This window comes from Micromys minutus (genome assembly GCF_963924665.1).
Source record: "Micromys minutus genome assembly, chromosome: 1".
In the NCBI taxonomy this organism is placed as follows: Eukaryota; Metazoa; Chordata; class Mammalia; order Rodentia; family Muridae; genus Micromys; species Micromys minutus.
Genome location: NC_137969.1, coordinates 157558295 through 157582095, shown reverse-complemented (window position 1 = coordinate 157582095; position 23801 = coordinate 157558295). Strand labels below are relative to the sequence as shown.

Sequence of the window (23801 nt, the reverse complement as noted above, 5' to 3'; positions counted from 1 at the left end):
ATATATGTGGAGGGCAAAGGGCAACTTGTAAGAGCTGGTTCTCTGCTTCCACCATGGTACAATCAGGAACCAAACTCAGGCTGTCAGGTTTAGTGGTAAGTACCTCCACCTGCTGAGTTATTTTGGTTGTTCTTCAACAGCTCCTGCTTTTAGTTGATAGCTGAGTAATTCTTTTAAAATTGTTACTGAAACTATTATTTGGGTGTATGTTTGTATATGTGTGCTTATGTTCAGGCAGGGGTCAAAGGTCAATGTTGTGTATTGTTCTTTTTTTGAGACAGGGTCTCTCAATAGGGCCTGCAGCTTGCCAATTAGGCTAGACTGGCTGGTTAGTGAATCCCAGGGATCCACCTGTCTTGATTTCTCCAGCACAGGATTTCAGGTGTGTACCACCACACAGTGTTTTAACGTGGTTTCTGGAACTCAAACTCAGGTCCACATGCTTGCAGAATAAGCACATCCCTCCAGCTCCAGTTTTCTCTTATAAAACATTAGGGCCAAGGGAAATGGACCCACTGGTAAATCACTTACTATGTACTCATGAGAACCCCAGTACTCATGTAAAAATCTGGGTGTGGCAGCCCACATTTGTAACTCTAGTGGTGATGGAGACAAGGGAAGAGACAGGAGGATCACTGAAGCTCACTGGCTACTAAGTCTAGCTAAATGGATACACTTCGGGGTAAGAGACATCGTTTTAAAACTTAAATAATAAAACTTAAATAATAAAATGGAAAGTAACTGAGAAAGACATTCAGACTTCCACTTTCCAAGTCCACGCACATATATGTGCATGTGTCCCCAAACAAATACATACACACTGATAAGACACATACATAGACTATTATACACACTCTGTAATTTGGATATATAGTAATGCTGTTTTGTATTAAAGCCTTTCATACTTATTAAAAGAGAGAAAGAAAAGGTAAACGAGAAAACTTTAAGTCTAAATTCACTCATAAACAGTGCCATACCCTAAAAATATGAGCAAGCGAAACTCAACTGTGCTTTGGATAACCAAGTTAGGCTTGTTGCAGGAAGGAAAGAGTGACTTTTAAAAATAGGCCTGGGAATGGTGCCCAGTGGTAGAGTACTTGCCTCATATATGGAAGGCTCTGGATTTAATCCCTGGCATACTAAACACACAGATAACCCCAACCAATATAATTCACTAATCAATTAATGAGGAAAAAGAAAACCATACAATCATCTCAAAATATAAAATCAGATAAAACTCTTCATCTGCTCATTACTAAAATAAAGCACTCTTTGAAAATAGGAATAACAAGGAAGCTGATTAAGCTGATTAAATCTATAAAACCAAATTCATCTCTACTACATGACAGCTACAAGCATTCTCTCTGAGATCACTATACTACAAGAACACCTGCTACATGCCTTCTATTCAGCACTGTACGAGGGATTCTAGTCACCATGGTAAAACCTCTGCTCCCACAAAAGCACAATTAATTCTGAAAGTCTGAAAGGTGGGAAGAAACAAAGTGACCATTATTTGTATATTCTGAAATTATTTATAGAAAATTCTAAAACAAATTTAATATAACGTGTTAGGAGACATGAGCATGTTAAGAAAGGCAAGCACACAGTACATTAAAATACAAAGTCAATATTTCCATACACTGCAACCAACAGCTAAGAAACAGTTCAAAAAAAGCCCACGGGCCTGATAAGACATTTCCCAAATTCACAGGAATCATACCCTTAAAGCAGGAGGATTTTATGAAATACTAAACATGTCTTGAGAATTGAGGAAAAAAGTCAGTATTTGTAACTGCAACAAAATATGTCGATACCACAGGAGTCAATCAAGTCAAGTGTACACTGCAATCCCTGCACTCAGAAGGCTAGGGCCAGGCTAGGCCAGGCTAGGCCAGGCTAGGCCAGGTTAGGCCAATAGAGAGCTTGAGGTCAGGTTGTACTATATAGTGAGATGCTGTTTAATAAAACAAAAACAAGACAAGAAACAAAGAGACTAATCTAACATACATAACACCCTTTCTAGCTCCAAACTATAAACTTTTTTTAAAGACATAAAAAGACACTTAAGTGACTGTGAAGAGACCATGTTTGTGAAATAGAAAATTTAGAATTATATAAAAATGTCAGTTCTAATTTGATCTTTGAGTTTAATAAATTAGAAAAAAAAAACACCAAATTTTCATTAACCCAATAAGCTTATTCCAACATTTGTAAGAAACAGGAAAGAATAAAATAGAGAAGTCACTCCTGAAAAATATCACTAAGTCTCTGTGGTAACTGAGATATGCGATTTTGGGAAAGGAATAGCCAATCTGGCCAAAGAACAGAATAAAGATCCCAGAAATCAGCTTGCATACATTTGGAAACAATGTTTTCCCTATTTATGCAGTGCCAGAGGTTGAACCCAGAGCACTGAACTCTGGAAATATTAATTCTGACAATGATAGTACAAATAATAGGGCCAAGAGGGAAATGATGTGTTAGCCTCCCCCAAAAAAGGAATGTGAAGACAAGTTATTGTTCAAATGTAGACTTGTGTGTGTGTGTGTATGTGTGAGTGTGTGTGTGAGTGTGAGTGTGATTGTGTGAGTGTGTGTTTGAGTGTGTATTTGAGTGTGTGTGTGTTTGACTGTGAGTGTGTGTGAGAGTGTGTGTGTTTGAGTGTGTGTGATTGTGTGAGTGTGTGTTTGAGTGTGTGTGTGTTTGAGTGTGTGTGAGTGTGTATGTGTGAGTGTGTGTGTGAATGTGTGTGAGTGTGTGTGAGTGTGTGTGTGTTTGAGTGTGTGGGAGTGTGTGTGTGTTTAAGTGTGTGTGTGTTTAAGTGTGTGTGATTGTGTGAGTGTGTGTGAGTGTGTGTGTGTTTGAGTATGTGTGAGTGTGTGTGTGAATGTGTGTGAGTGTGTGTGTGTGTTTGAGTGTGTGTGTGAGTGTGTGAGTGTGTGTGTGAGTGTGTGTGTGAGATGATTCTACATCACACCACACAACAAAAGTCCACTTCATATGAACTGATGACACATGGAAGAAACGCTCACTCGAAGAGATGTCAGTGCACTAATGAGCCAGCATGAGCTGTTGCACTGGGCTGCCTTTTGTCATTTTTCTCCCCTTACATTTGAACAGATAAACATCTGTAGATTTTCATTCCCATGCCACGTGAATATCTAAGTGAAGTCCCTGGGTGATTCATTGCCAGAGAAGACATGGCGGCCACAGTGAAGGAAAGGAAGGACACACAAACAGTGGCAGACAACCCGGTTCCATGCCACCATAATTGTTCTTTGGGGTACTCGTGTGTATGGAAGCTGCTGTGGTATTTTGGCTTGAGGAATGCAGAACAGTACACACAGATATCTATGATGGTCGAAAGAAATCAGCACTTGAAGTTAGAGTTCCCATCAGAAAGCCACAATTCAGCACAGCCCATGCAGGTGTATACTTACACTATATGTGCAAGGTCAAGTGGTTTCTCTGGTTGCTCAGGAAAAACAGGATGTGGGGGTTCTCTGGAGGGTACACATCCCAAAGATTTACTAATTGCATGGCTCAGCTTCTTTGCAGGGGATTTCTGTGTCAAAGGAGAAAATAAGGAAATGAGACCTTTCAGAAGAGCTCAGTGACAAGAGTGTGGGAAATATCTTTTCAAGCACCAACCGGACTTCACCGTGGTCAGTGTTACCAGGCCTTGCAGAAAGGAACCGGGAGTGCTCTCGATGCCTTCTGTGGCTTCTTCATTCCTATGGTTCCTCCCTTCCTTCTACCGTGATACCATAACATCAAATGTGGGCTAAATAGACATGTTCAACTTCCTCTGGAGATCTCTACCTATTGGGGATTCCCTTTTCATAGGTTTCTGGGTCACTTCTGGTAGGATACTAGGTGATTCCCTACTGGAATTTTTGTGATGGGTACAATACAAAAAGGCTAAAGCAATGCAAAGAGCACACAGATTGTGTATGCTGCCCAAGCTATACTCCTGAATGCTAGAATATTCCCAAGGCAGACCATGCAATATGCAAGCCTGTAATCCCAGCACTTAGGAGGTAGAGGCAGCAGGAGTTCAAGGCCATCTATTACTACCCAGTGAATTTGATGCCAGCCTGGGCTGGATATGCCCCTGCCTTGAAACAAGGGGAAAAGTGAGGAAGAATATCTGGCATTAAGGATCTATCTGTGCAAATGGATTTAAATAAATGTGAGCCATGCATAAGCAGCATTGGACCTGTCAGTATAAACGATGATATACTACAAGGTTAAAAAAAAAAAGTTAAAATTCTAGTAATTGCCCTGGAAAGCAGAAACATCAGTTCTCAAGGAAGGTTGTTCACTAAAATAGTAAACAACTATTTTACTGCATTTAAAGTCCACAACTATATTGACCAGAGTCCTCTACTCTACAGCCCCAGTCAGCCTGTCTCCTGCATTCCTTTTTAAAAGCTGACAAGTAAAGCCAGGGTCTGATGCTGAGTTACACACACCCACAGCCTCTAAGAACCCCAGAGACGCTCTTCACACACACAGTATGCTATCCATCCAAGCCCTTTTAAGTAACTTTGCTGTCTGAGGTTTTGGCACAATATTAGTGAAAAAATAAGTTTGAATATTTAAGTCTGCTGTCATTATGATTTATTATCAAACGCAACACTGATAGGAAGCACAGCATGTGTGCAGCCATGGGTCTCATCAATACCATCCCCACTTATTATTTATTAGGCCGTACCCACTATGGAACTCAGACTGTCTTGCAACTCGCAATCTTGCTGCCTCAGCCTTATGCTGGGCTTATAGGTTTTCATCGCCATTAGACTTTTATATTCGGCCTGCTGCAGTATTTTAACAACACATACACACAAATCTGTTTTCCACTGAGACCATATAGGCAAAGTCAAATTACATATGGCAGACCCCAGTAGTTCTGAACTTGCCCCTGGCTGCTCTCTACTTCCCTTCGCCCAACAAGTAGCTACGAAGTGACACAGACTCTCCCCTGTAATCCACCACCTAGACTCGCACTGAGTGACTCTACGGGATGATAATCTGTACACACTAAAAGCTAAAGAAGCAGTTGGTGGTGATTCGAGCCTTTAATCCCAGCCCTCAGGGTTCATGTTAAGCCAGGTAGATCTCTGAGTTTAAGGTCAGCCTGGTCTACAGAGCAAGCTCCAAGATAGCCAGAGCTACACAGAGAAGCCTGTCTTGGCGGGGGTGGGGTGGGGTGGGGTGGGGGAACAGTAAAGAAATACTGTCATAGTCCACAAGCAAACATTCCTCACCAGCCTGCATCTCTCTTATCTCCCACCTCCAAGGAGCACCATAAAACATATCATGTCCCATAGAAATGGCTCACAACCATCTGCAATGAGATCTGATACCCTCTTCTGGTGTGTTTGAAAACAGCCACAGTGTACTCAAATAAAATAAATAAATCTTGGAGGAAAAAGAAGAGGAAGAGGAAGATCCAATTCTGCACGTGCCACCAAGCCTGAAGACCTGTGTTGGATATCCAGGGACCAGATGGTAGGAGAGACTGACTCCCACAGTTGTTCTCTGACCTCCACATACATACCAAAACCGAAGCATCCCACACACAAGTAAATAAATAAATGCTAATAATAAAAAAGATAGTATCCAGTTTTAAGCCTCAAAAACAGGCATAGGGCCAGGGACATAGCTCAGTCAGCAGAATGTTTGTCTACCATGCACAAAACCCTGGGTTTGACCCCAGTACCACATAAACTACAGTGGTATGCCTATAATCTCAAAACTCAGGAGGTAAGGGTAGGAGGGATCAAAAGTTTAAGGTCATCCTTGGTTACATACCAGGTTCAGGAGGGCATAAATAAACCTTTAAAAGCCATAAAGCTATAAAAGCTATCATCCATCCATCTATGCTGCCCGAGAAACATGACACGTCGGTCTGACGGTTCGTGTAGATCCTCGCTTGTAACCTCACACCAAGCTCCTTGTCTTGGTAGGCACTAATATGGATTATGTATTAATGATTTCCTTAGCTTTGTTATTTCCACAACTGTGTACAATGAGACATTGTTCTATGTTTAAAGTCTACAGAGGCTAAATATGTATGCACACATGTTCAGTAGCTTGTTTCTTTCACTCAAAATTGTGAAAATTTGTCTTCTGCAATTCACACATTTTCTTCATTTTCCAGCGAACTGTCATGCAGTCTGTTACAGTTTAGAGATTCACGCCAGTGCTGATGAACACTTGGTTTGTTTCCATTTGGTCCTATCATTAAGTTTTCTACCTCATGATACTTGGTGGCCACGTGTAAGAATTTCCTAAGATTGGGACTATTGGCTTGCATGGCTGGGTACATCTCAATTTTGGTAACTACTGCCAACTCGTTTGCTCTACAAATTGATTACACTAATTTCTCATCAGCTGTGTGGAAGAGTGCCTGAAACTCCACATTCTCGCCAGCCCTGTCACGGCCAGACACGTTAACATTTGCTAGGGCTGTGGTTAATAAATGGTGCTGTGGTGTCAATTGCCATTTCTTCAGAACCAAAACGCCTGGGTATCTTTTTCTTTATTTGTAGGACATTTGTGCTTCTCTGAAATGTATGTTCCCACTGTTTTGAGCACTGATATGAAGTCGGGTTTGAAGGGTAGAAACTGGTGGGGATTACTGGTTTGCCCCCTACCGCCCATCTCGAGACAGGATTGCATTGTAGGCTATTCTCAGACTCATTATGTAGCTGAGGAAGGCTTTGAACATGAGATCCTACTGCCTTCCCAAATCTAGACCTATGCTATCTGGCCAGGCTCTCTTACTAGTTTACAGCAATTCTATTTTCCTATTTTAAATGTAAGATGGTTATGTTGTATAATTTCTGCTTTATGTTTCTCGCTGTTATATTTTTGATGAACAACTATCTTTAAATACTGGCCATCCCAATTTAGTATTCTAGTATCTTCATATCTTGTACATTTTATGTGTAAAATTTCCCTTATGAAGGCCTCCCACGTCATTTTATGACGTTCTTTAGAGCTGAAGCAGTAGCTCAGGAGGAGCAGTGCGGATGCAAGTGCGATGATGTGAATTTGATCTCAGAACTGACATAAAACTGGATGGAGAGAACCAACTCCCAGCTGTAAAGAACCTATGTGCTCTCATTATTTATCTCTAGCCAGTTTTTAAAATGAAGATTTGTGCCCAGCAACCCTGTATTTTAAATATGGTAGAAGGATGTAACACAGAATTTACCACTGCATTATTTATTTGTGTGTGTGTATAGCTATACTTATGCCATGGCTTTGATTTGTGTGTATAACTGTGTGTGTGTGTGTGTGTGTGTGTGTGTGTGTGTGTACATTTGTAAAGCTCCCTGTAGAGTCCAGAGGAGGGCACTGGATCTTCTGGAGCTAGAGTTACAGGCAGTTGTGAGATGTCCAGCATAAGTGCTGGGAACTGAACTCAGGTCCTAACAGCAGCATATGCTCTTAACCACTGAGCCACCCCTCCATCCCTCCAGCACCCCATGCTCATTTTTCAGTTACATACATGAGGAGCTACTTTGTGTGCTTTTCAGCATTCCATAAAGTGCTTCTTCCTGTTATTATTCTTTGCTTGATTATTTAATTCACCTTAAAAAAAAGACTTATTTATTTATTATTTATTTTTTATGTGAGTACACTGTAGCTGTCCTCAGACACTCCAGAAGAGGACATCAGATCTCAGTACAGATGGTTGTGAGCCACCATGTGGATGCTGGGAATTGAACTCAGGACCTCTGGAAGAGCAGTTAGTGCTCTTTAACTGCTGAGCCATCTCTCCAGCCCTTAATTCACCTTTGATGTACCCAAGTCCATATATTTTTGCTTTCTTATCCCAATGCCTTTGTCATTCTAATGATTTATCTAGAAAATGTCTCCATCTTTCTACACTGTCAGCACCAAGTAGTGATTTGTTTCCTTCCATTAGAAACACCTTCTCTTTCCCTTGTTGACTGGTTAGGATGCTGCGGGTTAGTAAGGCACTGTACCCTAGGTTGAGAAAATCTTTTCCACTGGTAGTTTTCTAAGGTTTTTCTTGCAGTTGAGTGCTTGCTTAAATTTTCAATGGGTTTTATAAAATTATCATCTGAGGTTTTTGAGCTGATTATATGGACTCAATTCATCCTACCATAGAGCTATGTTAAATTATATTGCTAAGTCTTTAATTACTGGAATAAAAAAACAAGTGTGGTCATGATGTATCTTCTGTGAACACTTGTTGGTCCTTTCCCACTATTTTGGTTAGATTTACCTCTATGTGTAAAAGCGGCTTTTTTTTTTTTTTTTTTTTTTTTTTTTTTTTGGTGGGGGGGGATGATTTTCTAACGTGTTGTCATCAATATAAAATAGAAACACTGATTCGTTTTTCTAGAATTTCTCTATAATACTGGCATTTTTCTTTTATTTGAATGCTTACTCATGCAAAGCCATTCAGGCCGACTGTTACAATGGTGGACAAGCAGAGTTCCTAATTCAGTTTCCTAGTGCCCCACCCACACCCACCCACTCGGTCTCCTTTCCTTTGAGGCCGGCTTTGATATCTGCAGTAGCTGGCCCAAACTCCCAGTGCTCATGCTTCAGCCTTCCCAACCACGTGGGTTTTCCTCTCCATCTGGAATCAGTTTTGGCGAGTAATGCTGTTTTAGGAATTTGTTCAAGTCAATGAAGCTTTTAATACCCAAATGCATGAAGCTTTTTTATTGTTACTGATTTCTCAGGGAATATAATCTATGTCATATGAATTCTCTCTTGAGGCTTCTTTTATGTTTGCTAAAGATAAAATCAGTAATGGATACACTCAAATTTATAATTTTATTTTATTATGTGTGTGCAAGTGCATATGCACCTGTATACACACATGTATGAAGGCCAAAGGACAATTTTCCTAGGAGCTACACCTCCTCTAAGACAATGCCTGGCCTGCACAGTCAGGCTGGAGTGCCTGGCTAGGAGTCTCAGAAATGTTCCCGGCATTGGGATTACAAACTTGATCACTATACCCTGAGGACTGAATTTAAGCCCTTGTGCTTGCATTCCAAGTGAGCAGTCCACCCCACCCTACATTCTTCATTTTTATCTAATTTGCATGACCATTGTTGGAAAGCATATATTAAGGCTACTTGCTTATGTACTCCTGGATTTTTATTATGCTCTTAATTTATTACATAATACACACACACACACACACACACACACACACACACACACACACACATTAGTGGACAACTTCCAGAAGTTTGTTTTCTCATTCCACCATGTGAGTCCAATGTATAGAACTTTGGTTATCAGGCATGGTGACAAGTGCCTTTACCCACTGAGCCACCTCATAGGCCCACTGATTTTAATTTTTAAATAGTTTTTTGATTGGTTTTGTTTTTTTGAGATAGAAGTTCTCTGTGTAGCATTGGCTATCCTACAATTTGCTCTGTAAACCAGGCTGGCTTCTAACACACAGAATTCTGCCTGCATCTGTATGTCTGTTGAGTGCTGGGATTAAAGGCACTTGCCAACACTGCCCAGCTAATTTTTAAACCTTACAGTTAGTTAATTACTAAGTGCTATCAGTGTAAAATTATTCGCCTTTTTAACTTTGGTAAGTCATATCTCTGGTAAGAACTCATTAAAATTGTGATAAAACATATATCACATTCCTACTTTTCTAAAAAAGATATTGTTTCAAAATCCTAAGATAAATATAATTTTACTAAGTATCTATTGATTAGTACTTTGCTTGCTATGTCTTTCTTTTTAAACCCTTAATATTCCAGTTTTCTATGTATTTTTTTAAAAACTATCTCAGAAACTGCATAGGACCAAAATTATTTTAGGTTCTGGTTTATTTTTCTCCTTTTAGTCTATCTTCCATTCTGGTAATTTTACTACTTGAATCAATTCTCTTAGTGGCTGCCTTTTACACACACACACACACACACACACACACACACACAATGTATGTAATATATATTTTATATATACATCTATATATGGAGGTGGGGTAACAGTTAATGACAGCCATAACCCAGCTGGGCAGTCATGTTAGAGAAAGAATACGTAGAGGATAGGACAGGCAGCACAGAACACTGTGGCATCCTTTCAGAGCCTCTGGAGAAAAAGACACACATGGTCCAATGTGGGACATACAAGTATTGCAATTGAGGCACCGAGTCCCCAGCTGAGGGGCAGATGGCAGCGTGGAGAGTGGGGGTGACCTGTATCCTGGCTGTTGCTCTGGTCATCCTTGCACCAAAGCTGAGCCTTGTTTTCTCTGGCAGCTGTGGACCAGGATCCAAGACACTGATTCTTTTTGTTTTTGTTGTTCTGAGCTCATGTCACTGGGTTTTCAATGAGCCCCAAGCTAATTCCTCACGCAGCACTCTCTTCAGCCAGGGTTCGTGATGACAGGCCCTGACACCTGAGAGCAAGACAGCCTAGCAGGGAATGAATGCTCCAGCTCGGTGCCTTTGAGGCCCTTCCTGTCATTTCACTTCTAATTACCCCCTTTGGAATATATTCCTGAGCTCCCGGCCATACCATCTGAAAGGACTCAAGCAGAAAAGGAGCCTGCAGTAGAGGGCCCTTTATCCAGAGCCCATTAAATCTTCCAGGAAGTCTGGAATCTTCTGTATTTTAACATGAACACTTTATTCAGTAACTTAAAATGCTTTCAACCGAATCATGTCTCAACCAGTTTGATGTAACAGCTGTGTGAGCCGCATCTTATTCAAGCCCTGGAGTCAGTTACTGCTAACCAGCTCTGTTGTTATCCTTACTATTACGATTACTACTGTTTGTGGGCTTAAACCCGCCCATGCTTACCAATCCCACAAAATGCACCACGGCCCAACTATTCCCTCCTGTCAATTTACTTTTCCTCGAAGTATTATTATCCTTTCTTTGCTCCAATAGTAATGGACTTTATAAACAGCAAATTTACTTTTTCTAACAATGTCTTTGTTTGCCCTAAATAGATTAGCCAGGCACAGAATTAGACAATAATCCATTCACTCTTTTTTTTTACCATTTCCTGATTTCTCACTCTCTAACTTTCATTCTGGCGACCTCTAACTTGCTCGTTGCCCCTTCAGTGAGCTTATCTTTAATGTTTTTTTATTTCCAGGAATCCTAGTTGGTTTCTTTTCCCATATTCTCTTGTTTCTTTATGAGCTGACAGCAAGATGGGGTAGCTTACACCAGTGATCTCAGGGCGCTGGAGGGTCACTTAGGAGGATTAGAGAAAATGATCTGAGGCCAGCTATCTGAAATACAACCAATGCACGCCTCCTGTCAAACTAAACAATAATTTTTATATCCCAAAGCTTACTTCTTTAGCATTTTAACATACTATTTTCTAAGTTCTTGGTCTATTTACCTTTCCTGTGTGTTTTTATTTGCTCTTTTTTCTTCGTGAGTTGCTCTGAGACTGGGTTTTCCCTTTAGCAGGGACTGTGCCGTCTGGAAGCTCCATTGGATCTGAGTTGTTAGACAATACTACCAAGAAGGGATTTTTTGGGAGGGATGATGTGATGTCCAATAAGAACTGACCTTAGAATAGTGCCACACAACGTAATTTTAATGGAGATGTGCTGTTTCTGTATTTTCCAGTATGGTAGCAACTGAACACTTGCAATGTTTTTATTGCACATGAGACACTAATTTTAAATTTAAATTTTAACTTAAAATTAAAGTCATGTGTCTAATGACTACCATATTTTTTTGTCTTTTTAAAGCAGAGTCTTACTATATAACCCAGGCTGACCTAGAACTCACAAAGATTCATCTGCCTCTTTCTCCCAAGAGTTAGAATGTAAGGCATGACTATGTAACCTGTTGGTAGAAACTTACACTGGATGCTTCAGCTTAGCAAACATTTATAGCTTCAAGTTTTTGATGCTCTAACCTCTGGGGAGAAGATTGTCTTTTTCTAGTTTCCATTTCTTAAAGCGTGTACTCTTCTAAATTCTTTTGCAAGAGGTTGCTGAGGTGCCGGGTTCAGTTCCCAGCACCTACATGGTGGTTCAGTCGCCTTGGTGAAGTCATGGTCAACACCAGCCCCTGCTTGAGTTCTTGGGCTGAGGCTTCCCTGGAGCACTAGCCAGGCAGCTCCAGAAGCCCCAGCAGTAAGGATCTCCACTAGGGAATGCATGTTCCTGCTTTCTGCTGCTTCTTGTTAAACATGTACTTTTTCACTGAACGATATCAAATGATCCTTATTTTTAATCATGAAGAAAATTTATTATTAATATAATAATGTTTTACTATTTGGATGCTTTGGGTCCAAATGAATGTAAATATCAAGCGAAGTGTCCTTGAATAACCGTCTAGGCATTGGGTCTACTTTATCTACTAAATATCATCTTTAGCCACTTTCTGAGCCTCTTATTAGATGGAACTTATTACTACAGACCCCCACCCCAGCCTTAGGTTTTCTCTATTATCCTATGTAACACACTTTCAGTCATTCTTCCCCCTAGAGCTCAGCTCATATGTTTACTCTTCAATGTAAACACTGTTCGTCACCCTTTCACTGAATTCTTGTCTTTTATCTTTTCCCCACTACCATTATTATTGTTGGGGGATGGGTTGGGAGTAAGGCAGAGTTTCTCTGTGTGTCCCTGGTTGTCCTGGAATTCATTATATAGTCTAGGCTGGTCCCTAACTCACAGAGACCTACCTGCCTCTGCCTCCCAAGTGCTGGGATTAAAGGTGTACACAGCTGGGCTGGAGAGCTGACTCAGCAGTCGGGAGCACTGACTGCTCTTCCAGAGGTCCTGAATTCAATTCCCAGAAACCACATGGTGGCTCACAACCATCTGTAATGGGATCCAATGCTCTCTTCTGGTGTGTCTGAAGACAGTGACAGTGTACCCACATACATGAAATAAATAACTCTTTCAGAAAAAAAAAACCTTTTAAAAAGGTGTACACAGCTACACCTGGCCCAGAATTTCTTCTTTTGATAAGTCTAAAGTTTAATTTGGGAGCTGTAGAGATGGCTTCAAGGTTATTAGCATTGGCAGCTCTTCCAGAAGATCCAGGCTCAGTTCCTACACTTATATGATGACTGACAATGTCTGCAATTCCAGCTCCAGAGGATCTGATGCCTCTTCTGACCTACACTGATACCAGGTACACACATGCTATCCAGTTATACAAGTAGACATCTACACACATAAAATAAAAAGTAAAATCTTTAAAATATAATTATTTTAGTAGAAAAGAATGCACTCATCTCTCCAAGGACTAAACTGTATTTTCTATGAACGTAGTTTTGAGAGGTGGGATGGACAGTGAGTAGAGGTACTTTCACCCTAACCAGACAACTGAGTTCAGTCCCTGGAACCTACAAGGTTGTTGCAAAGAGCTGACTCTTTGGAGTTATACACAGAAAGACAGACAGACAACACACGTGCACTTTCAAATGCAGTTTTCTTTTTCTATTAACTCTTTCTGAAATAAATGTTACCCTCTCTGGATGACTGTGTGCTCTTCCTTATGGGTGGTTCCGACCTAAGTGCTCAGCTGTGCAGCCAGAGCTTTCTGCTCAGCTTGTTCGACTCTGTAGTAATGTCTGCCTTCTTGGAGCTAAAGCATAGGAGCGATTCTCAGGGAGTGTGTGAGAGGGACAGAGGCAGATCCTCCTGGAAAAGCGCTGTGGTCTCCTAAATAAGGGCCTCCCTCCTCTCCCAGATTCTGCAAGCACTTGGAACACTGCCCTGCTTCTCCAGCCTACGCTCCTGTACTCGCTACAGTGCTGGAGATGCCTCCATCACTGTGCAGTGCCTGAGTCACTTGTCACTTGTCTGGAGCCCTTGTACTCTCACTGCAAATATTGCAAGGTGGAAAGTTTCCAGGCATTGTTCCATGTGTGGCGACAGCGGGGCGGCTGCGGTGACGGCTGCAGTGGCAGCGGTAGCACTTCCCTACCCTTACTTTGGACCATGGTTTTCATCTGCATAAGGACACCATCTGCTTTTCATGGACATCCAGCAGTTAAGGTTTGCCTTCCTTTTTCCTGGTTAGTATATTTGCAAATGATTTTTTAGATCTTAATGTATTAGTTCTAAGTATCTGGAATCAGTCGGAAAGGCTACAAGGCATGTTTTCAATCGACCAGCTCAAAATGGAATACTTACTTTAAAATATACATTTTTTACAGTTTGATTTTAAAAAGTGAAAATTAGAACTGCTGAGCTCTAGTTTCACTCAACTAATAAAGCTATAATTTTTAACAACTTAAGAGAAGAATGAGAGAAATGTAATTCATGTAATTTTTGTTAATCTTCCAAGATTTAAGAGTATTAGCTCTCTGACAAGAAAATATGACTAAAGAATTAAATATAATTGGTTCACATGCAGCTTCTGAAACATGTCTACACAAATTATAAAACCCCTTTATCTACAAAAGAAGCCGCTGCTGTCCACCTGCTCCCACAGCCAAGGCTCCGGAGGGACAGCAATGCCCCATACCGTCAGCAATGACTCCTTTTCAGAAGAATAAAAAGGGGGTAAAACCTTTCTGGAACTCAGCATCCACAGAGACATTCCTAGGTAGCCTCAAGAGCCAAGGCAGCACTCAGTCCCAGGCAGGACACCCCTGAGCTGAGAGGCCGGTGAAGGTGGGCAGGTGTTGCATTAAATGCTGTCCCCTTAAGGCTGAAGCTTGGGGCCAGTGTTCTCCTAATTGAGTTGTCACATCAATGTGACATGAGTGAGAAACTGCAATGTTCCCTGAAATGATCCTGAGTGGAGGCTGGCATTCCACAGCACACAGCAGGGACACGCTACTCCGCTATCACAGTAGCCATGACACAACCCTGTGACTTCACAGGCAGAACTGCTTTTTTCTGTGTAACCGTTTTAAGCAACAAGACTGCAGACTTATTAAGGAAAAGAGAAGAATTCCTATAAGTGTAGGGTATGGGGTGGGGGTGGGGCTCCAAGGGAGGAATAGCCATTGGTGCAGTTTAACATATTCTCATTTGTTGACTTGTGCTGCTTTATAGGAGAATTTAAGGTGATGCTGGATATGTGGGTAAGTAGAGCTTGCTATGCAAACGTGAGGCCGAGTCCAATGGGGAAGTGGGACAGGGAAGCAAGAACACAGGAAAAAAATCAATGGAGCCACTGGCCAGTCAGCCTAGGAGGGGGCATAGATCAGTGAGCTCCAGGTTCAGGGAGAGGGACTGTCTCAAGGAAATAAGGACAAAGAAAGTGATACAACAAGGATACGTGATGTACCTCTCCAGCTTCCACATGCATGTGCATGAGTTCACACAAGACACGACAAAAGCATTACATCATTCATCAATGAGGATGCAAACCAACAGCAGAGTTCACATGCAGTAAGAGTACAAAGTTTCCTCATCAGACTACACAATTTTACCACTGAAACTTTGGGGAATCCAGTCCCAAATACATTCCCTAGATAACTCTCCACACCACAGAAGAAGATAAAAAAGAACCACTAAAGCTAAATTTGGAAAAGACAAAACTAGATATAGGTTGAATGTCCATTAGCAAGGGAGCAAGCAAGATTTGGTATATCCACAGAACTTTTAGATGGCTCTGGAAATAACTGACTAGACTGGCGCATGCTTGTACTAGAGTGTCAGCACAGCTGCTTGAAAAGACCCAGCAAAGCTGAGCCAGCAATGCAGCTGCACTGTGCAGTCTTCCTCTTGTGGTCTTGATCTCCTCGTGCTGCACCCCTGCTGCTAGTCAGTTCCCCATGCCTGACTTACTCCTCCCACACCAACTACCTCCTCCATGGGACCTGGCCATCACTGCTGGCCCCCAGCAAGGGGGGTTGAGAGAATGCACCTCAGTGTCAGAACACTTGTCTAGAAGGCACTAACAACTCGGTTTAATTCCTAGTTCCCCCCACACAAATACCTGTACATATATTACATACCTCTTATCATAGCTGAACATACAGTTCACTGTCAGACTTCCACAGAAGATACCACAGTATTTACATATCATAGTAAACCTTTTTTAAGAAATTATTTTTATGTGTATGCATGTTTTGCCTGCATGTGTATCTGTGCACCACACACACGCCTGGTGCATTAAATCCATGGGGACTGAAGTTGCAGATGGTTGTAAACTGCTACAAGGGTGCTGGGAATCAAACCTGGGTCCTTTGAAAGAGCATCTAGTACTCCTAATGAGGAACTAGCTCTCCAGCCCCCATAGTAATCCCAAGGACTTCTCCACTGATTGATATTTTTAATTGCTTCTTCAAGCCACTATATATTATGTTGATGACATTCTTATTCAAAAATCCTAGTGTGTTTGGTGTAGATATGGTTTTAGGAGAACTCCTATATGGAAGCTTGATAGGTCCAAGGTCATATGTAAGTAATTTAAGGTTTGTCCTTCAGACCTAACAATTTACACCCTATACCATAATCCTGAAAACTCCTCTTTTCTACCTATTGCTAACCCTGGCTGTTCTGAATCTCTTGCATTCTTCTGCAAGTAGGTTAAACAAACGTGAACATTTTGATGGCTATAAGTCATTTAAAACTAAACAAGTGAGAATCTGTAGCTTTCCTGATGTTTTTAAATCAGCACTGAAGTGGTGTGGCAGCTTACTGGTTTGTGGAGACTAATACTGTAATAACCTAAAGACTAGTGCTCTGATGGAATGTATGAACAAATTAACAGACAATAAGAAATCATTCTAATAGTGTGATACATACTTTGAAGTTATTCTGTGTGCTACAGGCAAGTCATGAAGGGATGACCATAGGCCTAGGCAACAGGATACAGAATTTGGCAAAGAAAAGCTGGGAGGATGTGGAAGAAAGGAGATAAGGGTAGCTAGGATGCTAGATTCAAAAACATAAAAGTAAAAAAAGACAGTAAGTATGCCAGGGAACTTCAAAGTTTTATACTGCCGTACTGCTGACAGAGAGCAAATGAAATCAGAGTATCAAACTGTGAAGTAAGTTTGTCTTGGAAGGTGCCTCTAGCCAACACTGAACAGATAGCTTCCTGCTCTCACATGCTCTCACAGGGGCACAGTAGAAAAATGAGGCCAAGTGCAACCAGGGCTTTGGGGACTGTCAAACTAAAAGGACGCAGCAGACCACATGCCCTGAGGAAGCAGGACCACAGCAGCAGTGAGATCTGGAAAGTGAGGAAGTCTCCATGCTTCTCTGCCTGGTCCTGCTCTCCAGTCCTGCACCCTCAGCACTAATGAACCAAGTCCAGAGCGCAAGACTCTTAGGCAACACAGCTGCCCACTGTCTGGCTATCACCGGCTGCCACTAAACTGTAACAGGTCTAACAGGCAAATCAGGGAGTCAAGGGACATGTACTCTAAAAGTCAGAAAGCGAAGACCGTCTCTACTGCTTAGCACTGCTCTGACACAGTATTTACCAAACATGTCTGAATGTAAGAAATTTCTGAGCACTTGTTTGAAAAACCAAATAAAACAGACTTTTCAGCCTCAACCCAGAGCCTCTAGGTGAGGGTTTTCAGGGGTAGAATTTAATACTTTGCATATTTAATGAGCAGTCATAGGGATCCTTTTCAAGACAGCTTGGTTAGATACGTAACTACCTGAAAGAGATTCAGCCACTGCTTCCTAGAAGTCCAAAATTATTAATGGAAAAATCACTAGAACTGTTTATGAATGGGAGAGTAGGTAAGACTTTGAAATGGAAAGACCATAAAGTCAGTCAGTAGAGGCGTCAGAGCTTACATCAGAAGCATGACCTGGAACTAAGAATCAGAAATTTTATCAATGTGGGGCATCTAAAACCTGGAACTACAGCAAAGCTTTCATGGAGAAGCTAGGACAGTAAAGAGCTCAGGAGAGAACATGGAAAAGACAGTATCTGCTCTACTGAAGGTGAACCAAAGGTCTCATGAAAAAAATGACATGTCAGTGTTATGATGGGACACTAAATGAAGACAATGAGTTGGACATTAAAGGGAAATTATACAGACAACAGTCAGTTACTAATTTACTTGAGACTCTTCCCTAAATCCGTGTATATGGATATTCCAAAGTCCCAAGCAGACAGCAGTAATACTGGTGGACTGGAGAAAATGCAGAGACAATGGAACAATTCACAAGGCTGGGTCATGAGGGAATGTGGGTGTTCCCACACATGGCAGCAGGGCATACATTCTCCAGCGAGGCTCTGGTGGCCACCTGTAAGGATCAAAGAAGATCTAACATTGAAGAGAGGGCTGGGGGTGAGTGATGACAGCCGGACGAAATGGCTCATTTGAAGGCATCACTTCCCTGCAGGCCTCGCCATCTCCTTCCTCTAAGAATTACTTGCCTCAGTTGGGAGGGAGGTGGTTTATTGTTTTATAAATGACACGGCACCCTTCTTTGATAAGCACCATCTTTTCAAACAGCTGGGTCCATTGCAAATGTTCTGCTTTCAAACTCAGCACTTTTGCAGCTGTAAATGGGTTTAAGAATAAACAGTGCTGCCAAATACCACAGCAGAGTTGGGCAATGTTCAGAAATTGACAAAAACAGTATTTAAATCATCCCAGGCTGATAACTGCTGCCAGGATAGCTCTAGCCTCAGATGGTGTTAGAAAGTTTGGAGTTCTAAAAGAAAGCCAATGAAGTGGTCTCATCCCCCCCAAGATTCTGTTCATTCTCCTATTGGAGCCCTTTTCCTAAGAATCCTTGGTCTCCAAACCCTCCTACTGAGGCACAGACATAGTTTCAATCCTCAAGTGTATATATTTAGATTAAGAACTGATGAATCACATGGCAACTCTGTTCAACACACTGAAGACTGTATTAGTTACTGTTCTACTGCTGTGAAGAGACTTCATGACCATGACAACATAGAACGAAACATTGAATTAGGGGCTTGCTTAAAGCTCCTGAGGGTTATTATCCCATTATCATCATGGTGTTGATATGTTGGCAGGCATGTTTGTTGCTGGAGAAGTAGCTGAGAGATTTACATCCTGATCCACAGGCAGCAAGAAAAAAGATACTGTGCCTGGTGTGAGCCTTTGAAACCTCCTAAGGCCACCCTTCCCAATCCTTCCCAAACAGTTCCACTAACTGGGGATGAAGCATTCAAACACATAAGTCCATGGGATCCATTCTCATTCCAATCACCACAAGGACTCTGTTATCTTCCAAAATGGCTGCACAATTTTACAATCTCCCCATCAACATATAAGGAATTTAATTTGCCATATCTCAGTTAACACTTGTTATTATCAGTAGTATTTAGCCATCCTTGTGAGTATAACATCTCACATGAATTTTGTTTGTTTGTTTGAAGAAAAGATTTCAATATGCAGTCAAAGCTGACCTCAGGACCCTTTCACACCTACCTCCACGAGAGACATAAGCTATCATGTCCAGCATTTCTAGTTTTTTATTTGTATTTTCCTAACGGTTCCTTATATTCAACAATTTCTTGTGTGCTTGTTGGCTATTTGTTTTTTTCTTTGGAGAAATAATGCATTTCTCATTATTTTCCTCGTTTTTTTTTGAGCCAGGGTCAATGCTGCCTGGCCTTCAATTTGCAATATCTTGCCTCTGTCTCCTAAATCCTGGGATTACAGGCATGTTCCACCATACCTACCCCCTAAACTACTTTAAAATATTATATGCATGTATGTGTATTGTCCACATGTGTGTAGGTACCCTCAGGGGCCAGAAGACAAGCAAGGTCCCCTGGAATGTAGGTACTGAGAACTGATCATCAACCTCTGGAAGAGTAGTAGATACTCTTAACTTCTGAGCCACATCTTTAGCCTTAATTTACTTTTTAAATTGTAGTTTAAAAAGAAACCAAAACCCACCATGTTAGTCATGTTCAAACACACAGTTCGATATGCTAAGCACATTGTTCACACTGTTGTGAAAGGGGCCTGAGATGCTACAGCCATTACACAAGTCCGGTCTTCTACACAGCCTCAGGTACTCACTACCTTACCTCCTCTGCGCCTGTTTTCACACTGTGGAACACGGTTTTAATGTAGTTACTGCTGCTGAGTTTTAGACATCTTTTAAATAGAGGTCACCAGTCCCTTCCCAAATGCACAATTTTCAATTTCATGTGTTTGTTTCAGACAAAGGTGGTCCTGGACTATGTAGATTCTACCTTTTAAATGCTATGCTTAAGGTGTGAATCACCAGGTTAAATGTGTGTTTGTTTCTTCCTCTCTTCTTTCTTCCTTCCTTCCTTTCTTACTTCCCTTCCTTCCCTTTCCTTTCTTTCTTTTTATTATTGTTATTGTTGTTGCTTTGGTTTTTTTTTTTTTCCAGACAGGGTTTCTCTGTGTAACCTTGGCTGTCCTAGAACTTTCTCTATAGGCCAATCTAGCCTTGAAACTCAGGGGTCCTCCTCCTCTGCCTCCCCGAGGGCTGGAATTAAAGGTTGAACTGCTGCTGCCTGGCTTATGTTATTTATTTTCTTAGTGGCACTTTTAAAGCATCGATGTGTTTAATTTTAACAAAGCCCACTCTATCCACTTTTCCTTTGCTGACTGTGCTTTTGGGGTCACATGTTGTCCAACTCAGGGTCATGGGGAACTTATGGCTATGCTTTCTTCACAGTGTTTTGGGGCTTACATTTGGGACACTGATCTCCTTAGTGTGTGTGGTGTGTGCCAGTGTGTAAAGTATGCAAAGCACACGCCCACATGTGCACACATAGAGATCAGAGGAGAACACTGGCAATCTTCTCTATTTTTCTCAATCTTACTCCTTGAGACAGGGTCTCACCAAACCTAGGGTTCCTAAGTTTTGGGAAAGGTTACAAGTCAGCAAGCCTCAGTGCCCTCCGGTGTGGTGGTAGGGGTGAGGGCAGTTAAGGCGTGCATGGGCATGGTCTGTTTTGGCTTTTGTTTGGGTGTGGAGATCTGACCCCAGTTTCTTATGCTTACACAAAACATGTTCTTACTCACTGAGCAACTCCCTGGCATCCTCTGTGTTCTACTTTAAATTAACTTTTATTTTATACTAGGAGTCCAGCCCCTTCTTTTGTGTGTGATCGTCTGATTGCCGCAGCACCCTATTTTGAATACACAGTAAACAGTGTTCTCATCCCTGTGGGAAAATAAGGAGCAAATGTGGAGGCCCACATTCATGTGCTTAATTCTACCCCACTAATGCAAACCTCCTTCTTCACGCCAGTGCTAGACTGTGCTCCGACTGCTGCTTGCAGTAAGGTCTGACATATGGACATGTTGGCATATCGACTTTGTTTGGAAGTTTGAAAAGGGTCTCTTGTGTTTCCATACAAATGTTATGATCAGCTAAGGTTCTTAGCTGGGTGACTGGCATGAATCTGCAGAACAACTTAGGGAGTAGTGTTGTGTGAGCATATCGAGCTCCTGACCCATGAGCCCAGCACATCTTCCTGCTTCCCTTAGTCTCTCAGGGACATTCTGTGATGTGTTGCAAAGACTTACTATGTCCTTTGTTAAATTTATTCCTGTTTTGTACTTTGTGGTTCCTTTTTCTCTTGTAATTGTCCTAGGAGGGCCTAAAGTATGATGTTGAATAAAAGTGCAAAAGCGGACATCTTTGTCACGTTCGTGATCTTACAAAGAAAGTGGCCAGCCTTTCACTGTCACGTGTGATGTTAGCTTATGCTCGCTACAGTGTTCACAGGCATTCTCTCTTAGGATGAAGAAGACCCCTTCAACTCTCCTCAAGCATTTCGGATTTATTCATCATTCCAGCTTCCAAGCCAGAGGCTCACAATATCGCATAACTAGCCTTTAACTTTCTATGCAATCAGGATGACCTTGAACTTGTAACCCCCATGCCTCTACCACCGAGTACTACGGTGCTACAGTGCTCGGATTACAGTCATGCCACCATGGCTGTTTATTCAGTGCTAGGGACTGAACTCGGGGCTCTTGCCTGCTGGGTAAACACTATGCCACCTGAGCTGTATAGCCCCAGTGCAGAGCTCCTTTCTTTTAATCACTAAAAGTAACTATACTTTGCCAAATTCCCTTTTCATATTTATTAAGGGAATCATTTACTTTATTCCATTAACTGTTTTTTATGTTGATTAATATTGATTTTATTGAATTTTTCATATTGAACCAATTGTGCAATCCTGTACCAATTCTCACTTGGTTATGTTGTATAGAATTTTATGTTCAATTCAATTTGCTAATATTTTGCTAAGGTATTTTGCATCTATTTATAAAAAATGTTAAGTTTATTTTTTCCTTTTAATACTTTAAAACTCTGATAAAATGCATTTGGAAGTGTTCTGGTCTCAGCTATTTAGGAAACTTTGTAAACTATTGGTAACAAATCTTTAAATGTCTAAAAGAACCCTACAACAAAATTAGTGAGGCCTGGTTGTAGGTCTTGGTCTGTCTGTGTCTCTGTGTCGTCGTTTCTCTGTCTCTCATCTCATGCAACCCAGGACTGGCCTAGAACTTAACTGAGGCTGACCTTAAAGTTCTGATCCTTCTGCCTCAAGCTCCCAAGTCCCTCACAATCTTTGTGAGAAAAGATTTTGATTCCTAACTCAATCCCTTTCCTTGATATACCTGTTCAGACTTTCTTTTCTAGGAGAGGATTTAGCTCAGGAGTAGAGCATTTGCCTAGCATTGCTAGGGTCAGGGCTGGTACCTAGCATGGGTTGGGGGTCTGGATCAATGTCAGTAGCTTGCTGATGGCCCTTTCTTACATAGCTACCCATCTTCTTGTCATATGACTTTCTACTCTACAGAAAACCATACTGGATATCTTCAATGCTTATTGTTTTAGAATTTACGGTTTTGCTGTTTGTCTCCATCCATTCTGTTATCAGTGTGAGCTCCAGGAAGGCACAGAGTCCCGGTTCATCCCAGGAAAAGCCCAGCACCTACAACAGTTAAGTGACAGGTACGGAGAGAGAGTCTGCGAGCAAACCTGGAAGCTGAAAACAAAGGGAGAGCCTGCCACAAGGTTTTTCCCTTTGTAGAAAGAAAGGAGAAGACTGCTTAAAAGATCAAGTCTTTCTTCAGCTGATGGCTTCCCAGAAAGGAAAAAAGCAAAATGGTCCAAGAAATGTAATAGCATTCCGGCACCGAGAGCCATTTGGAGTAATGATGAATGTCCTGCAATGCTAATGTGCCCGATTACATGGCTTGCTTAGAGAAAACATCTAATTATCCAGGACATTCACTGGCAGAAGGAATGGGTTTTTTTAAATAGTCACATACTAGGACTAGGAAGGTGGATCAGTCATTGACTGCCATGCAAACGTAAGAACTTGATGGGTCTCTAGGGCTTGCTGCCTGTCAGTAAGTCTCAGGATAGTGACTCCACCTTATAAAACAAGGAAGATAGCACCTGAGGAATGACACTCAGGGTTGACTTCTGGCCTCTATATGCACAAACAAGCATCCATAGGAAGATGCACAGGTGCACACATATACACAAAGACACACACAAAGGAGTCAGGAGAGATGTGAAAGCACTGATGAGCACCAGGGAGGCTGGGTCATGCATCTGAAATGCAGGGAAAGTAAAGAATGACCTCAGTGAAAGAGAAGGAACGAATCAGGAACGATAACAGGTTGTCAAACAAGAACCGCTATCAGTCAGTAACCCAGGACGCAGGGCAGCTGGATGGGGTGAGAAGTTCGGCATGACTGTGGGCTGGATGTTTGAGGCCCAGTGGAGGAGATCATTAGAACCAAGGAAGTCAGGACACTGCACACCAGGACTTAAGAGGCTTAACTCCACAGACAGTAAAATTACCAGAGAGATAACATTGGATGTGGAACCAATCCCCTGGAACAAAGGGACATGAGCAGAAAGTTG

At 41.6% G+C, this 23801-nt stretch overlaps 1 protein-coding gene across 1 annotated transcript in view; it reads right to left on the bottom strand.

Moving 5' to 3' along the window:
• Nucleotides 1–23801, bottom strand: part of DTNB (dystrobrevin beta) — a gene marked incomplete at its 3' end in the record, with an annotated part of 190990 nt that overhangs the window by 89640 nt on the left and 77549 nt on the right. Inside the window, 1 exon segment of the mRNA XM_080914824.1 lies at nt 3444–3568. Within this exon segment, the coding sequence (XP_080770950.1) occupies nt 3444–3568 (125 nt within the window).